This window comes from Salmo salar, chromosome ssa14, assembly GCF_905237065.1.
Source record: "Salmo salar chromosome ssa14, Ssal_v3.1, whole genome shotgun sequence".
NCBI classification, from domain to species: Eukaryota; Metazoa; Chordata; class Actinopteri; order Salmoniformes; family Salmonidae; genus Salmo; species Salmo salar.
The window spans coordinates 27,032,298-27,051,446 of record NC_059455.1 but is presented as its reverse complement, the minus strand read 5'-3'; the positions used below and the strand labels follow the sequence as shown (position 1 = coordinate 27,051,446).

Here is a 19,149-nt window from a genome sequence, read left to right as displayed (position 1 = left end):
TCATCAAAGGTTAGTGCTACATTTAGCTGTGGTTTGGGTTTATGTGACATTATATGCTAGCTTGAAAAATGGGTGTCTGATTATTTCTGGCTGGGTACTCTGCTGACATAATCTAATGTTTTGCTTTCGTGGTAAAGCCTTTTTGAAATCGGACAGTGTGGTTAGATTAACGAGAGTCTTGTCTTTAAAATGGTGTAAAATAGTCATATTTTTGAAAAATTGAAGTAATAGCATATCTAAGGATTTGAATAATGCGCCACAGGATTCAACTGGCTGTTGAGTAGCCCATAGAGGTTAACAGGAAAAATGACCTAAAACGAATATTATGCAAGATAGATGAATTCTTTGTGGGTAGCTAGCTAACAATTCTTCGTGGCTATTTGGTAACCTAACAGTACTAGTAGTTGTTAGCCCTATTGACTTATTACGGGCTTGCTATCTATGGTACGTAGGCAGGTAAAAATGCCAAAATGAACACAGCATGTATTTACTAACAGATCAAGATAAAATATTGTAGGCAACATTTCATTCCAAAGTCATTGTATTTTCTCTCGCTTCAGCTCAAATAATGTATGCCATTGATTTCAATAAACATTTTGTCATTTTTTATGTGGTTGCTTCATATTTCTTTGCATACTGAGCGTTGAAGCTTGCATGCTTCAAAATATATATTTGAGAAGCGCCTGCCGTGCTCCATTTCGCATACTTTGATTGGGACTCTCCCGTGCTCCAATTTGCATGCTCGGAGCACGGTAGTATGCATTTATGAGAAACACTCTCTGTATATCTGTATACTCTTGTCAGCCAGGATGTGTACGCTCTACGTTCAGCTGGAGTTCCATACCACTCACCAGTGCAGTCAAAACCAAAATAGACAGGACTAAAGGTGGCCACCTAGGTCTCACATGGAGGGGGGGGGGTGTGACTGACTCACCTGCTGTGTCCTGAGGGGGGCTCTCTGAGGCGGCTGCCTCCGTCCCGTCCATGCTGCTGTCCTCCTCCTCCACAACCACTCTACCTCTGGTACGCCCCCTGAGAGAGAGAGAGAGAGAGAGAGAGAGAGAGAGAGAGAGAGAGAGAGAGAGAGAGAGAGAGAGAGAGAGAGAGAGAGAGAGAGAGAGAGAACGCTTGAGCCCACCCTCTTCAACATATATATATACACATCAATGAATTAGTGAGGGCACTAGAACAGTCTGCAGCAACCGGCCTCACCCTACTGGACTCAGAAATCAAATGTCTACTGCTTGCAGATGATCTGGTGCTTCTGTCCCCAACCAAGGAGTGCCTACAGCAGCACCTAGATCTTCTGCACAGATTCTGTCAGACCTGGGCCCTGACAGTGAATCTCAGTAAGACAAAAATAACGGTGTTCCAAAAAAGGTCCAGTAACCAAGACAACAAATATAATATTTATCAAGACACTGTTGCCCTAGAACCTACAAAGAATGACACCTACCTCGGCCTAAACATCAACACCACAGGTAACTTCCACATGGCTGGGAACGATCTAAGAGACAAGGCAAGAAGGGCCTTCAATGCCATCAAAAGGAAAATAAAACTCAACATCCCAATTAGGATCTGGCTAGAAATACTTCAATCAGTTATCGAACCCATCGCCCTCTATGGTTGTGAGGTCTGGGGTCCACTCACCAACCAAGGATTCAGAAAATGGGACAAAAACCCAATTGAGACTCTGCATGCAGAATTCTGCCAAAATATACTTAATGTACAACGCAAAACCCCAAATAACGCATGCAGAGCAGAAGGAGGACGATACCCACTAGTTATCAACATCCAGAAAAGAACTGTTCAATTCTACAACCACAAAAGGAAGCAATGCTCACACATTCCACCACAAAGCCCTCACCTACAGAGAGATTAATGTAGAGAAGAGTCCCCTCAGCCAGCTGGTTCTGGGGATCTGTTCACAAACACAAACAGACCCCCAGGACAACCAAATTATGAGAAAGTAAAAAGATAACTACTTGACACAGTGGAAAGAATCAACAAAAAAATGGAGCAAATTGGAATGCCATTTTTAAAATCTTTTACCCCTTTTCCTCCCCAATTTCGTGGTATCCAATTGGTAGTTACAGTCTTGTCTCGTCGCTGCAACTCCCGTACGGACCTGGGAGAGGCGAAGGTCAAGAGCCATGCGTCCCCCGAAACACGACCCAACCAATCCGCACGGCTTCTTGACACAATGCCCGCTTAACCCGGAAGCCAGCCGCACCAATGTGTCGGAGGAAACACCGTACACCTGGCTGACACAGGAGTCGCTAGAGCGTGATGGGACAAGGACATCCCTGCCGGCAAAATCCTCGCCTAACTCGGACAACGCTGGGCCAATTGTGCGCCGCCCCATGTGTCTTCTGGTCGTGGCCGGCTGCGCCAGAGCCTGGACTCGATGTTGATAACTAGTGGGTATAGTCCTCGTTCTGCTCTGCATGCATTGTTTGGGGTTTTGCGTTGTACATGAAGTATATTTTGGCAAGATTTTGCATCCAGCGGCACAGCTAGCACTGTGATGCAGTGCCTTAGACCACTGCACCACTCAGGAGGCCAGTTACACTTGTTAAAATCCTGCCAAACGTATGACCACATTAAAGACACATATTTCCCACAGATCACACAGACCACAAAGAATTTGAAAACATATCAAATATTGTTAAACTCCCTTATCTGTCAGGCGAAATACCGCAGTGTGCCATCACAGCAGAAAGATGTGTGGCCCGTTGCCATGAGAAAAGGGCAACCAGTGGAGCACAAACATTATAAATACAACCTATATTTATCTGTTTATTTTTCCTTTCATACTTCAACTACTTGCACATTGTTATAACACTGTACATAGCCAATAATTTAACATTTGAAATGTCTATATTCTTTTAAAAAACCTTTGTGAGTGTAATGTTTACTAATGTTTCCCTTGTTTATTTCCCTTTTGTTTATTGTCTCTTCCATTTGCTTTGGCAATGTAAACATATGTTTCCCATGCCAATAAAGCACTTTGAATTGAGAGAGAGAGAGTAAAGAAATGAGCAAGAGAAAGAGAGAGAAAGGGAGAGCAAGAAAAAGAGGGAGAAAAAAAGAGAGATATGAAGAAAAATAGAAAAGTTATTGTGTTGGCTTCCCTTAGGAGGCTGGGAGGGTGGTGGGAGTTGATCATGAATTAGTTCGATATAGTCACAGCTGTCACTGATTCTTAATGGAGGCACTCAGGCCACTGGGCAAGGCAAGACAGAGTGGTATGTGGTGGTGCAAGCTGCTGGTACCATGGAGGGTATGGGGGGTGTGGGGAGGGGGCAAGAGGTAATGGGGAGGGGGCAAGGAGGAGGAGCATGATTCTCCCTCCCAACTTTCAATGATCTTCAATATATACTGAACAAAAATGTTAAAGCAACACGTAGAGTGTTGGTCCCATGAGCTGAAATAAAAGAGCCCAGAAAATGTTCATATGCACAAAAATCTAAAATGTTGTGCACACATTTGTTTACATCCCTGTTAGTGAGCTTTTCTCCTTTGCCAAGATAATCCATCCACCTGACAGGTGCGGCATATCAAGAAGCTGATTAAACAGCATGATAATTAGACAGGTGCACCTTGCTGGGGACAAAACAACAGCACTCTAAAAATGTGCAGTTTTTTTTCACACAACACAATACCACAGATGTCTCAAGTTTTGAGGGAGCGCGCAATTGGCATGCTAACTGCAGGAATGTCCACCAGAGAAGTTAATGTTAATTTCTGTACCATAAGCCGCCTCCAACGTCATTTTAGAGAATTTGGCAGTACGTCCAACTGGCCTCACACCCGTAGACCATGTGTATGGCGTTGTGTGAGCGAGCGGTTTGCTGATGTCAACGAACGTTGTGAACAGTGTGCCCCTGGTGGAGGTGGGGTTATGTTATGGACAAGCATAAGCTACAGACTACAAACACTTTTGTAACTGCTGAACATATGCAAGCCATATTTTAACTCAATGGGAGAATATGTCAGGTAAAAACAAGCCAGTGATTTATAACACAACTTAACACAAACATCCTATAATCAATCTGGATGATGAGAGGTCTAATATGGACAGAGGTTGTGCTACACACAGCGACAAGCTGTAAATGAGCAGAAATGCCATATGGCTGCAGCTGTAGTAGTACAAACAGAAGGGGGACAATGAACTTTGAACCAGTCAGTTGTATTATTATTGTCCATACCAGTATTTGGGGGTCTATGGAGAGGCCTACAGACATAGGCTAGAATGTCACCAAATTATTTGGATCATACACACCCATGTAGTCAGGCTAAAATCATTAGGCTGCCTAGCAGAGGGAAGAAATGTCAGAATTGTATGATTTTCTCGCTATAAATGGAATTTGGCCTGACTCAGAACTGACTTGACCTCCTGTTGAGCAGCTCTGAAATCCACACGGCTCCCTTTACTACATGTCTCACATCATCTAGCCTTTCCCACTCCTCACCTCTCACTTGTTTTCTAGGCTATGTCACCTTTGATGATAATGATGGCATCCTAGCTGTCAGTGACACTAGGGCAGAGTTGAAGACACACAGACAGTTGCTATAGCCACAACTCTGACACTTGCAACCAAGGTGACGTCACCTTTTCCTCTTTTCATTTAAACCAACTGTCTGCAAAGCAAAGTTAACACATCACTGAAGAGTGCAGAGTGCATAAAGCACACCACACACACAGCAGAGGAGAGATGTGTCAGTGTCAGCGTCCTCCAGTAGGAGTGGTTTTAACCCAATCTGAGAGCCACCATGTCGAGTCGAGGTGATAATTGTCATGGATTAAATTAAACAGCGCCACGCACAGTGAGCCTGCTAAATTGAAGAGTGAACAGTCCAAATGAGAGCAGCCAGCGTTTCTCGGGGGTAGTGGGGAGGATGCAATGGGAGGGGGGTAATTTTCGATGCCACTGGAGAGAGAAATCACAATGGGCCAGATGCCAAGTCAACTCCTCCCTCCAGATGACTTCCCACTCCAGATAAGAAGCAACAAGATGGAAGTCTAAAAGACACAGTTCAAGCTTCTGCATGGGCAGGGGAAAAAATGAAAGGAAAACAAAACAACCACACTAACTGAAAGTACCAAATCAACACATGATTAATGAAGAAGACACTAGAAAGCCCTGATCTTTTTTCCAGAAACGAGGCCTAGTCATGGCCACAAATATTTAAGCAAGGGTCCATTAAGGCCCAATATGGGCCCAGGTCTAATAAAGCACAGTGATGAGAGCTCCTTACATAATGTTCTAACCTATAGTTAAAGGGGAAAACCTCCAAGCCAAGGGGCAGGAGCATCCCTGTAATGACGGCACGTGGTGTAGAGTAGCAGACACCAGGATTAAAAACGCATCACTGTTCCAAGACATCTCAAGCTCCTCTCTGTCTGGGAGGAGGGAGGCGGTAAGGGGCTTCTCTGCTGCCCAACAACGTCTGCAGCAGTGAGATACGTCTGTTTGAGGACAGTCCAGCTGTCTGATATCAGCCATATTCAGATCATAGGTAGTACACACAAGCCATAAAGTTACCCTGTATTAAGTGGCTGATGCATCTGATCTGACATCACTAAACTGGCATGAATATCACCTTCTCCACAATTACCAGGGCTACCTAATTATTAACCAAAGTATTTTTATATGAAGAGTAGCAGATACATAACAGTATCTGACATATCGACTAAGCAGACGCAACTGCATACCATCATAACCCTGTCTGTGACCATTCCCAGCGTGGTGTGCCTACAGTGGTGTCCATATGCTCTCGTGTAGCCTTTTCTTTTGACTTTTCTTTAAAAAGGTGCAATATGCAGAAATCGCTGCGCCATTTTCTAGTTGTTAAAATTTACATTTAAATTTGTGACAAAACAAGCAATGTATAGTGTAGGGAGTCATTGTACCATCTAAACCGCTGTGAAATATCTTTTCAATAACCAAAAATAGAGTATTTTCAGCTGGTGTACAAAACCAAAAGTAGAAGACGCAAAAAAGAAACTTAAAGCTGCATGATGTCACTTTTTTGGCAACCCAACCAAATTCAAATAGAAATGTGAGTTATACATCTGAAACCAAGTCTAAGAAGCTATAGATAAGTTATGTGCGCTATTTCCATGGTTCCCATTGTTTAGTTTAGTTTCTGCATCTTTTACTTTCTGTTTTGTACACCAGCTTCAAACAGCTGGAAATACAAAATGTTTGGTTATTTAAAAGATATTTCACAGCGGTTTAGATGGTGCAATGATTCCCTACACAACGCACTGCTTGTTTTGTTGCAAACTGAAATTAGGCAAACTATACACATTTTTGAAAGCAGGAAATGGCAGAGCAATTTCTGCATATTGCACCTTTAAGAACGGGAAGCATAGAAAAGAGCACATAGAACATATGTACCGCTTCTTAGACTTGCTTTCAATAAGAATGACAGACCTATAACTCACATTTCTATGTGAATTTGGTCAGGTGGCCCAAAAAGTTACATATTGCAGCGTTAAATGTCAAAACACCCTAAAGGACTGTAACATCCAGCTCCCCAACCCCTCTGCAACTTCTCTCCATGATCCCCAACAAGAGAGAGAAAAAAAGAGGAGAGTGAAAATAATGCTGTAAGTAGTTCCAGCTATCAGGGAGCTGACAAGAAAACCTGGCACGGATTCCCTGTTCGGGACTGCAATGGTGGATGACAACCAACCCAGTCTCGAAATCAAAGAATTTCAAACTTCTAAAGGCCCTCAAACTCAACTCCGGTCCTTGAATCCAGTTCCACTGCATTTTTTCATATTCCCTCTAATCAGGGACTGATTTAGACCTGGGACACCAGGTGGTTGCAATTAATTATCAGGTAGAACAGAAAACCAAGAGGCTCTGGACCTCGTAGGCCAAGAGCTGAATACCCCTGTTCTAAGGGATGCCTATTGTATCCTTAAGAGTAATTTGCATCCAAATAGCAGTGGTTTAAAGTACTTAAGTAAAAATACTTTAAAGTACTACATAAGTAGTTTGAGGTATTGGTACTTTACTATTTATATTTTTGCCAACTTTTACTTGACTACATTCCGAAAGAAAATAATGTACTTTTTACTCCATACATTTTTCCTGACACTCAAAAGTACTTGTTATATTTTTTCAGGAAAATGGTAAAATTCACACACTTATCAAGAGAACATCCCTGGTCATCCCTACTGCCTCTGATCTGGAGGACTCACTAAACACAAATGCTTCATTTGTAAATTAAAGTCAGAGTGTTGGAGTGTTCCCCTGGCTATCCATAAATAAATAGTCCAAGAAAAATTGTGTTGCCTGGAATTTGAAATCATTAATACGTTTACTTTTGCTTTTGATATTTCAGTATATTTTAGCAATTCCATTTACTATTGATACTTAAGTATATTTAAAACCAAATACTTAGACTTTTACTCAAGTAGTATTTTACTGGGTGATTTTCACTTTTACATGAGTCATTTTCTATTAAGGCATCTTTACTTTTACTAAAGTATGACAATTTAGTACTTCTTCCACCACTGCAAAATAGTGTCCGGTTGATACATGTTGCAAAGACAATACAGTATCACTAGTTCTAGACTAAATATGTTAATTCTCCTGATTTGAACACTTCACATCTTACTCTTGTTGCAAAAACAACATACCGGTAATAAATAACCTGGGGTATATACCGAAAGCAGCCCCTCCCCCTCATTTAAGGATGCTGCCTGAGATGCAAAATCGGTAATAATTTAAAATATTTAGCGCAATTTGAGCAAATTGAGATGAATCACAGCAAATCCTGCTATTAACTCGATTACACATTTTATAATAGTTTGACAGCCCTTGTAATAATGCATACTTCCCTCCACCGTCCCAGGGGTCAGCTCATTCTGGGAAATACAACCAAACCATAGATAGCAGGCCTAGGCTATGTATTCCTTGGATCCCTTGCATGCTGTAAAACAATGGGACCAATGACATGCTATGCTTTGCCACTCCCACCAACCAACCTATCAGCTAATGTGACCTAGACCGGAATGGTCTCAGCTGTCCTTATAGCCAAGGCATAAACATATCATTTTGATTATTGATTGATTGACTAATTTCATCTGGGGTCAACATATTAGGATATTGAGGATATGGAATGTGTGAGCAGAGAGTTAGGTACCTTGTAGGCATCATAATACACAGCAGGGCTCCCTGAGCTGCATTATGTGTTGCCATGGAAATGACGAAGGAGGCCGGTTGGTACTGCTGCATACAATAAAACCTGGGAAAGCTTGTGTGCTCAAGTTTCCTGGATTTATACCATTGTTCAGTATGCAGAATAGCTCTAGATAACAGCATCTGCTAAATGAGATCGTTGCCTGATGCTTTGGATAGTATCTGTGTAATGTTTGAAGAGCTTTTGGGGCAGTGGAATAGCCACTAGCTCATAGTTCCAACCAGATAAGCAAAATGCAGGCTAACTGCACACAAGACTGACTATTGTTTGTGATGACTCGGGCAAGTCTATGTCTACTGTACATGAGAGAAAGTCTACTTTCACAGGTGTCTTATGATCAATAGCAATTGTTAAGAAATGTAGGGTAAACAACATACTTCTTCCTGGTCTTGGATGTGGGTGGCGCCTGGGGTACGATGGTGGTGGCAGCATCCTTGCGAGGTCTGCCCCTGGGGCGCTTGTCTGTCTGGGCAGGGCTTCCTGTGGACGTGGCCCCTGCACTAACAGAGGGCAGCGAGGGTCCCTGGTCAGAGGGCTCCACAGTCTTATCCTCTGATGACATTCTTCTCAAAGGAAGGAAGAGATGGGGAGAGTGGCATCAGCAGACAATCATGCCTGGTTAGAAACATAGGTTACTTGATGTACTTTGGAATCAGTGTGTGAATAAGACGTGCTGCTCTTCAGAACAATTTATCACATTGCCTGAAATGTTGAACCTGTTCTACACAATCAATTCCTAAAGACCATTTTTCTAGATATGCTACTCTTGAGGAAATGCCTAAAATGTACCTCTGACCTTTCTAGGTGTCCTTAAAAAAAGGTATTCTCAGCTGAAGAAATGTTCAACCTATTCTTGAGTGTTATCGATGTAACTACTCTGTCCTTTCCTGAGCTACCTACCACCACGCTGTGATCTGTCTCTGTCTGGATGACCGTTCGTCCTTCGATGCCTTGCTTGTGTTCTTGCCTTCTTCTCCTTTCAGCCTGAAGTTGCCTCTACTTAGCACTGAAATAAGCTTGCTCTATATGTTTACTTCCCTGTGGATTAGTTAGTTTTCTCCACTGTGGTTCTGTATCATATTTTAACAGTATGAAAGGACACTAAACCAGCAGGCCTATTTGTTTTATTGTGACAAACACTGGAAACAAAAAAAAGTCATTTGTATTGACTTCTCAGCTCAGCTTTAGTCTTACTGTGTCTGTCAAAGATGTAATTCCTGTCTTTCGAAGGGCACGTCTGACGAATTGGCCACTTCAATTTATAGTATTCATATAATATTCAGGAAATGGTTTTGTTGGCCACTGTTTCAAATGCTAACTTTTTTGCATTTGTGGCACAAATCCAATGCAAGTCAATGGTACATATATTAGCATTTTCATGCTTAATGTCCAAATCTAAAGTATCAAAACATATATTGTGTAACTAACTCAATGACGTTACTTATAGATGATTTGGATATGAAGCGCCAAAATGCTAATATAGCTACAATTGCAATTCTAAAAGGGTAGCATTTGAAATAGTGGCCAGTTAAACAAAACCAACGCATGGGTTGCTGTCATACCTGGTCTATAAACCAATGTCATTTTGTAATTTTGGTGAAGTCTCTCTTTAACAATGGGAGAGGGGGGTCTATACAAAAGTATGTGGACACCCCTATATATTAGTGGATTTGGCTATTTCAGCCACACTTGTTGCTGACAGGTCTATAAATCAGCCTTGCAATGTCCATAGACAAACATTGGCAGTAGAATAGTCTTACTGAAGAGCTCAGTGACTTTCAACGTGGCACCGTCATAAGATGCCAACAATCCAACAAGTCAGTTCGTCAAATGTGTGCCCTGCTATAGCTGCCCCGTTCAACTGGAAGTGCTGTTATTGTGAAGTGGAAACTTCTAGGAGCAACAACAGCATAGCCTCGAAGTGGTAGGTCGGTCACACAAGCTCACAGAACGGGGCGAGTGAATAAATAGCGCGTACAAATAGTCTGTCCTCGATTGCGAAACTCACTACCGAGTTACAAACTGCCTCTGGAAGCAACATCAGCACAATAACTATTTGTCGGGAGCTTCATTAAATGGGTTTCCATGGCCGAGCAGCTGCACACAAGCCTAAGATCACCATGCACAGTGCCAAGCGTTGGCTGGAGTGGTGTAAAGCTCACCGCCATTGGACTCTGGAGCAGTGGAAATGCGTTCTCTGGAGTGATGAATCACTCTTCACCATCTGGCAGTCCGACAGACGAATCTGGGTTTGGAGGACGCCCGGAGAACGCTACCTGCCCCAATGCATAGTGCCAAATGTGAAGTTTGGTGGAGGAGGAATAATGGTCTGGGGCTGTTTTTTAAGGTTTGGGCTAGGCCCCTTAGTTCCAGCGAAGGGATATCTTAATGCTACAGCATACAATGACATTCTAGACGATTCTGTGCTTCCAACTTTGTGGTAACAGTTTGGGGAAGGCCCTTTCCTGTTCAAGCATGACAATGTCCCTGTGCACAAAGCAAGGTATATACAGAAATGGTTTGTCAATATAGGTGTGAAAGAACTTGACTGGCCTGCACAGTGCTCTGACCTCAACCTCATCGAACACCTTTGGGATGAATTGGAACGCCGAATACGAGCCAGGCCTAATTGCCCAACATTAGTGCCTGACCTCACTAATGCGTGTGGCTGAATGGAAGCAAGTCCCCACAGCAATGTTCCAACATCCAGTGGAAAGCCTTCTCAGATGAGTGGAGGCTGTTATAGCAGCAAATGGGGGGGGGGGGGAGAGCAACTCCATATTAATGCCCATGATTTTGGAATGAGATATTCGACCAGCGGGTGTCCACATAATTTTGGTCATGTAGTGTGTGTGTGTGTGTGTGTGTGTGTGTGTGTGTACATGAATATACAGTATCAGTCAAAAGTTTGGACACACCTACTCATTCAAGGGTTTTTTATTTGTACTATTTTATACATTGTAGAATAATAGTGGAGACATAAAAACTATGAAATAACCCATATGGAATCATGTTGTAACCAAAAAAGTGTTAAACAAATACAAATATATTTGAGATTCTTCAAAGTAGCCACCCTTTGCCTTGATGACAGCATTGCACACTCTTGGCATTCTCTCAAGCAGCTTCACCTGGAATGCTTTTCCAACAGTCTTGAAGGAGTTCCCACATACGCTGAGCACTTGTTGGCTGCTTTTCCTTCACTCTACAGTCCAACACATCCCAAACCATCTCAATTGAGTTGAGGTTGGGTGATTGTGGAGGCCAGGTCATCCGATGCAGCACTCCATCACTCTACTTCTTGGTCAAATAGCCTTTGGAGGTATGTTGGGTCATTGTCCTGTTGAAAAACAAAGCGCACGAAGTCCCACGAAGCGCAAACTAGATGGGATGGTGTATCGCTGCAGAATGGTGTGGTAGCCATGCTGGTTAAGTGTGCCTTGAATTCTAATTAAATCACTGACAGTGTCACCAGCAAAGCACCCCCACACCTCCTCCTCTATGCTTCACATTGGGAAGCACACATGCAGAGATCATCCGTTCACCTACTCTGCATCTCACAAAGACACAGCGTTTGGAACCAAAAATCTGAAATTTGGACTCATCAGACCTAAGGTCAGATTTCCACTGGTCTAATGTCCATTGATCATGTTTCTTGGCCCAAGCAAGTCGCTTCTTATTATTGGTGTCCTTCATGTGTCTGATACTTGAACTCTGTGAAGCATTTATTTGGGCTGCAATCTGAGGTGCAGTTAACTCCAATGAACATATCCGCTGCAGCAGAGGTAACTCTGGGTCTTCCTTTCCTGTGGCGGTCCTCATGAGAGCCATTTTCATCATAGCACTTGGTTTTTGCGACTGCATTTGAAGAAACTTACAAAGTTCTTGAAATTTTCCAGATTGACTGACCTTTATGTCTTAAAGTAATGATGGACTGTCGTTTCGCTTCACTTATTTGAGCTGATAACAAGGCACACCTGCAAATTGAAATGCATTCCAGGTGACTACCTCATGAAGCTGGCTGAAAATACCAAGAGTGTGCGAAGCTATCATCAATGCAAAGGGTGGCTACTTTGAAGAATCTCAAATAGAAAATATATTTTGATTTGTTTAACACTGATTCGGTTTCTACATGTGTTATTTCATAGATTGTATGTCTTCACTATTAAATCTACAATGTAGACAATAGTCCAAATAAAATAAAAACCCTGGAATGAGTAGGTGTGTCCAAGCTTTTGACTGGCACTGTATATATAAAAATGTTATCACCAAATAGCAGGAATAGCACCATCTAGTGGTCAGAACCTGGTAATATCAGGATGAAGGAAAAAATGTACTTCAATTACTAATTTCTCTGAACATGTGGAAATCTGAACATGTGGAAAAAACATCACCAAATCCACTGATTCCTCATGATTAGAGGATGAAAAAAACAATACTCTGAACTGCAGCTCTATATTAGTTGTCTGAAATAAAGAACTGATACTATATACTCGTTGGTATGGGATGTGGGGTTTCCGTGGGTAGTTTGACAATGTCTTTGTATTCCTCATGCCTTACTCATGTTAGAAAAAGGTATGGTCAAAATTGGATGTTAGGATTAATATATTAAATGATTAATTGAACCGAAATTGTCCATTTTAATTCATAGGTACTATAATTATCTTCATTTCTCAGAGATCAAATTATATTTCAACAAAATATTATTGCTTACCTTATGTTTCTAACTACAGAAACGATTTCAGAACAATCTGAGACGGTGGGTATCATGGCTTGCTGAAATAACATGGAAAGACCTGGAAGCAAGCTGCCAATGGGACACGGCCTCTTCCTGGAACTAGCCTACATTACCAGATCCATCCCTCCACTGCACTGTATCCTGCTCTGCATCATCAGGGGGACCTCACACTGAATTTAAGATTTTGATCAACTACCTGTGCGAAATGAGCCTTTTCCAAGACTGTGAGCCTATATTTGCCCTCTGTTGGTGTCCAACAGTCTTTTGTGTGAGAAGTTCACGCTAGGACTAGATGTAGTGTAGCTAATGGGAGAGAGAAGGCATCAGGTGAATGTCACATCAGCAATTCAGTGAGCTTGGGGTTGTCCGAAATCGTTTAGGCTGCTGCACAATGTGAACCCAACCGGATGGTTTTTGGTAAGCTAATTGCCTCGCGTCTAGCTACCATTCTTACAACGCAATCAAAGCGGCCCTTAATGTGGTCTTTGTGTTACACAATCAAGTAGGCTGATACATTCTGTGCCCCTGCCTGGCTACAGAGCAATAGGCTTGACAGCCAGCTTGAACATGTAAACATTGAGAACACATCAATGACATATGAATTCTGGAAAGACAAATGTTCACTATAGCCTTGCCTGGGGACCAGATGGGTGAAATTCTAAATCCACCAACGTCTGGAACAATAGTGTTTGATTCTGGAAACATTCCTCTAAGGTTCTCTACATGCCAGAATGTTGAATAAAAGTACACATTTCTATCACCTGAAACATCCAAACAACCATGTAACCACTTGCACAAGCTTGGCCAGTATGCTTGTGTCGCATGCATGCATTTACATCGTGTGCGCATGCTGCATATGACAGATCTGAACGCAACACCAGCTTTTGAAAAATTGTTTTAATAATACTTTCCTGTGGGTATATTGTCAAAAATGTCTACCCGAAAAAGGACCAACCACACAGACAACCGGCAGTGTAAGTTCAGATGTCATTTTATTCAACATGCTGACTTGTAGAGTCCCTAAGAAGAGAGGACCATCTTCAGACACAAACAATAATGTCCCAGAGGTTGGTGGATTTATAAATTCACCCATCTGGTCCCCATGCAAACTATAGCCCTACTTAGCCAACAACCACAATTAGGAGAGGCACAAGTGAATGGCCAAAAGGTGGATAGTGAAGTGGATCCATGACAGGCTAAAAAGTGGAATCAAAAGTGTGGTGACCAATTATAGTAAACAGACTAAACATATGTAATTGAAAGTTAATCAATCAATGTTTCATTCATTTCAACACATACTACATTAGTATTAAAGTACTTTTGTTTCATAAGGCAGCGGGCACAGTTGGGACCCCCAAGACAAGTGGGCTACCTTTGTTACACTAGAGCACAAAGCAACTGCATGCTCAAGTAAGCCAAATCTAGCTAGCAATACTAGCTAGGTGCTTTGTAGTCTTTGTTTGGCTATTACATGGCATTGCAAATGAGGAGAAAGATGTGCTTACTAGTAAGACTGGTGATATCCCAATTGGTGTGATACAATGTGACACACGGGGACATTAGATGATAAATGTATTTGATATATGACAAATGGGTTGCCACTCACCAGATAGCTAGACGACTCGCGTAGCTAACTAGCTAACTAAACGCACATTTCAATGACCCAGTTAACGTTGGTAAACATCAACATATTGCTTAGTTGACATATAGGCTGGCTGGCTTGGGGTTTTATAATATGCTTAACTTCAAAGTCAAGTCACTCACGATTCCACAGCTGCCTACTAAGTTAGCTACAGTACCAAGCTAGCATGTGCATCAAAGGTTTTGGCTAGCAAATCAACAAGCCTGCTAGTTAGCTACTCAAAGTTAGCTAGTTAGGTAGCTAAATTTCGATAACTAACGTTAGTATTTTCTTTGGTATGAGACCACTTATAAAATAAATGCATACCGAGATCATAACTGTTGCTAGATAACATTATCTAGCTGGACAACTATAGCTAGCTAACGTTAACTTAGCTAGTAGTTCACAGGTACGAGGTTAGCTAACGTTACCTAGTTAGATAACTACATAACATTACACTATGTTCAGAAGCAACAGCATAGGTGGTTCAAAGGACACGTTGGCCTTGTATTTTAGCCACAGCTGAAGTATTCACGTGTCTAATCATTTATTTTCAAGCAGAAAATATGGATAGTTTGGCTAATTCGCTGCTGTAATGTCGAACGTTGTGTTGGACGTTCGGACCAAACAAGGCGGCGACAAAAACCCTCGAGCTCTACACAGACCGCTGCAAAGCCGAAAAAAATAAGGTTGCTAGCTACCGAGTACATGATGAAATACCAAGGTAGATATGACAACTTACCTTTCAACCCTATGAATAGTAGGTTATTTTCTTCATGTCCAAAATTGTAAGCGATATTGCTATAGTTATATCACTTTGTAGTTAGTGTATTTATGAGGCTGAATGAATGATATAGCCAGCTAACTAGCGGTCTTCTGTCCAACGATAAGTATAAGTAGCAAGCTAGGTGGCCACACTAGTTACTAAGGCAATACCACCGCAGTTCTCAAATATTGAACGTTAACGTCGCCCATTTGAAGGATGCTAAAATGTAAATCCAGTAGAGATCAGCTTCATTGCACACGCATGACGGATCACTTTTCCTTCTCCAAATGACAGCTGTCGTCGCACAAATTAAATGTTTAGCTAGCTAGCACAGTTAATGTTTAATACAGGAAAAATGTGTAATATCCGTAATCCAAGGCAGACAAACTCCAAACAGTCTTCAGGATAAAACGACACAATCTTCACAAGTAAGCCAATGCTTACGACAAAAATAAACGATGAAATGGCTAGTTTGCTGCTGGCTCCGAGCGTTCGCTTCGCTTGCCAACTGGTTCTTTTTTTCTTCAGCCGCCACAGAGTAGAGCGAGCTGACAAGCCGGAAAAACTAACCTAAGAGTTTAGCAAAACATAAAAACATTTTTTTTACACTATAATAAAAATACGGACGGTGGCTAAATGACGACGTGTATCTTTAATGTAAAAAAATATATATAAGTTATATCGTGGTGACTCTCTGCATTGACCACGTTTAAAGCGACACCGAATAACCTCCTAGTGGACACCGAAAAATATAGGTCCAACATATTGCTGCATAAATCGAAGACATACACTTGGAGATGTAATGGTTACCAATATGATTTTACTATTTTCAGTTGTATTATGAATGTTAAACCGCCCTCAATTAAATACAATATCCATATTTTAAAAAAAATCCTAAATACTCCCTGACCCCGCGGAGGAATATGGCATTTTTAATAAATACGGAAAGTGTATCGGATACTTCTAAAAGGTGGCACTCTGGTGAATCCCGATGGAACGGACTGCAGTGGGCATTGTTTTTATACCATAGTACCACAGAGTTTCTAAACCGTCTTTGAGTTCTAGTAGCCTATACCACAGAGTATGCATTAAATTGACAAGATACTCTAGTCAAGTGTCTGCTCTAACAATGAAAATACATTTCTTAAAAAAATATAAGGCAGTTGGGAGGAAAGCAAAATCAGGTGGGACCATTCTAGCCAATGAGGGCAGATACCAATGACTCCCGAGTGGTGCAGCGGTCTAAGGCACTGGATCTCAGTGCTAGAGGTGTCGCTACAGACACCCTGGTTCAAAGCCGGTCATGATTGGGAGTCCCATAGGGCGGCACACAATTGGCCCAGCGTCGGTGTTGGCCGTCATTGGAAATAAGAATGTATTCTTAACTGACTTGCATAGGTAAATAAAGGTTAAATAAAACAAATATATATATATATATAAACCCTGGATTGCAGATGCCACAGATCGGCCATATTGCCACTCCTCAGAAAAGCAGTCCTCAATAGGAATTAATGGTATTCTACAGTATTTCAATTAAATGGTTCAATGACAAAATGACTTGTATTTAAGCATGTGGTTAGCGTGAGGACAGTAACATTTGTACTCAATAAAAAAAATATACTTTAAGGAAAATGTTGTATTTCTTTTTTTATGTTATGTTTAACTCACATAATATAATTTAAAAGTATGCATTCAAGTGTCTGTAATAAATTAAACTTGTCAAAAACGGATGTAGACATTAATAAATGCATTTCTATAGCTTCCAAAATCTTTTTTTCGCTTAAAGAGGAGTACCAAGATGGCTGCGGGGTTGATTCAATACTGTTAATCATCCAGGGTTTATACACAACATTGGCAGATACGCGTGTGAACAACAGGCACAACGGTTTCCACTAGTTACTACAGCCACAAAGTCAAAATTGTCTATATCATAAATAATTCATGAAAACAAAAATGTGCTTTTTGGTCTTGATTTAAGGTTAGGCATAAGGTTAAAAGTGTGGTTAAGGTTAGGTTTAAAATCACATTTTAAGAAGATAAATTGTAGAAATAGGCGGGGTTTATAACTTTGTGGCTGTGGTAAGTAGTGATGACAAGAAAAAAACTCCAATATCAAGTATTTTTTCTCAATGTTGTTGGAATTTCACATGTCCTACTTATATCAGTACACTTAACCCAACCTAATCATTTCAAAATCTCTATTTGATCAACTATACCACAAATTCGACAATCTGATTGACCTCCATGCAAGATTCCTCACTTGGTGAAATAACAAACACCACCTGATGCAGAAGACAGATTTTGGGCCAAGTTATCCCTCTAACTTCGCCTCTTCCTCTCTGACTACACCAGGGCTATTCAACTGGCGGCCCGTTTATTAATTTAGACTGGCATTTTGATCAATTCTGAACATTAATAAATTATCTGCAAAAAAATCCTACCAAAATCCAATCTTTACTGCCAAAATGACAAACACTATTGTGGGTTGACTGAGGGAAAGTAATTCACTTCCTTCAGACTGGAATTTGGACAAACCTACTCATTCCAGGGTTTTCCTTTATTTTTACTATTTTCTACATTGTAGAATGGTAGTGAAGACATCAAGACTATGAAATAACACACATACTACATACCTCATGTAGTAACCAAAAAAGTGTTCAACAAATCAAAATATATTTTTTATTTGAGATTATTCAAAGTAAACACCCTTTGCCTTGATGACAGCTTTGCACACTCTTGGCATTCTCTAAACCAGCTTCATGAGGTAGTCACACCTGGAATGCATTTCAATTAACAGGTGTGTCTTCTTAAAAGTTAATTTGTGGAATTTCTTTCCTTCTTAATGCCGTTGAGCCAATCAGTTGTGTTGTGACAAGGTAGAGGTGGTATACAGGATATAGCCCTATTTGGTAAAAGACCAAGTCCATATTATGGCAAGAACAGCTCAAATAAGCAAAGCGAAATGTCAGTCCATCATTACTTCTGGAAAATGTCAAGAACTTTGAACGTTTCTTCAAGTGCACTTGCAAAAAACATCAAGCACTATGAAGAAACTAGCTCTCATGAGGACCGCCACAGGAAAGGAAGACCCAGAGTTACCTCTGCTGCAGAGAATAAGTTCATTGGAGTTACCAGCCTCAGAAATTGCAGCCCAAATAAATGTTTCACAGAGTTCATGTAACCAACACATTTCAACGTCAACTGTTCAGAGGAGACTGCATGAATCAGGCCTTCCTGGTCGAATTGTTGCAAAGGAACCACTACTATAGGACACCAATAAGAAGAAGAGACTTGCTTGGGCCAAGAAACACGAGCAATGGACATTAGACCGATGGAAATCTATCCTGATGAGTCAAAATTTGGGATTTTTGGTTCCAACCGCTGTGTTTTTGTGAGACGCAGAGTAGGTGAACGGATGATCTCTGCATGTGTGGTTCCCACCGTGAAGCATGGAGGAGGAGGCATGATGGTGTGGGGGTGCTTTGCTGGTGACACTGTCTGTGATTTATACACTGCTCCAAAAAATAAAGGGAACACTAAAATAACACATCCTGGATCTGAATGAATGAAATAATCTTATTAAATACTTTTTTCTTTACATAGTTGAATGTGCTGACAACAAAATCACACAAAATTAATCAATGGAAATCCAATTTATCAACCCATGGAGGTCTGGATTTAGAGTCACACTCAAAATTAAAGTGGAAAACCACACTACAGGCTGATCCAACTTTGATGTAATGTCCTTAAAACAAGTCAAAATGAGGCTCAGTAGTGTGTGTGGCCTCCACGTGCCTGTATGAC

The 19,149-nt window shown here is 41.2% G+C and overlaps 1 protein-coding gene across 6 annotated transcripts in view; it reads right to left on the bottom strand.

The window, feature by feature from the left end:
* LOC106569192 (histone-lysine N-methyltransferase 2C) overlaps nt 1-16,092 on the bottom strand; it is a 138,321-nt gene extending 122,229 nt beyond the window's left edge. For 3 of the 6 annotated variants that reach the window (XM_014140290.2, XM_014140295.2, XM_014140297.2), the window contains exons 1-3: nt 15,322-16,091; nt 8,601-8,786; nt 935-1,032 (exon numbers count right to left, since the gene is read on the bottom strand). In XM_014140290.2, the coding sequence (XP_013995765.2) occupies nt 935-1,032; nt 8,601-8,785 (283 nt within the window). In that variant the 5' untranslated portion in view covers nt 8,786; nt 15,322-16,091. Of the gene's footprint in view, nt 1-934; nt 1,033-8,600; nt 8,839-15,321 lie in introns of all 6 variants that reach the window. The other 3 variants (XM_014140292.2, XM_045694148.1, XM_014140291.2) reach the window with 2 other exon arrangements.
* Between the last annotated feature and the right edge of the window lie 3,057 nt (nt 16,093-19,149).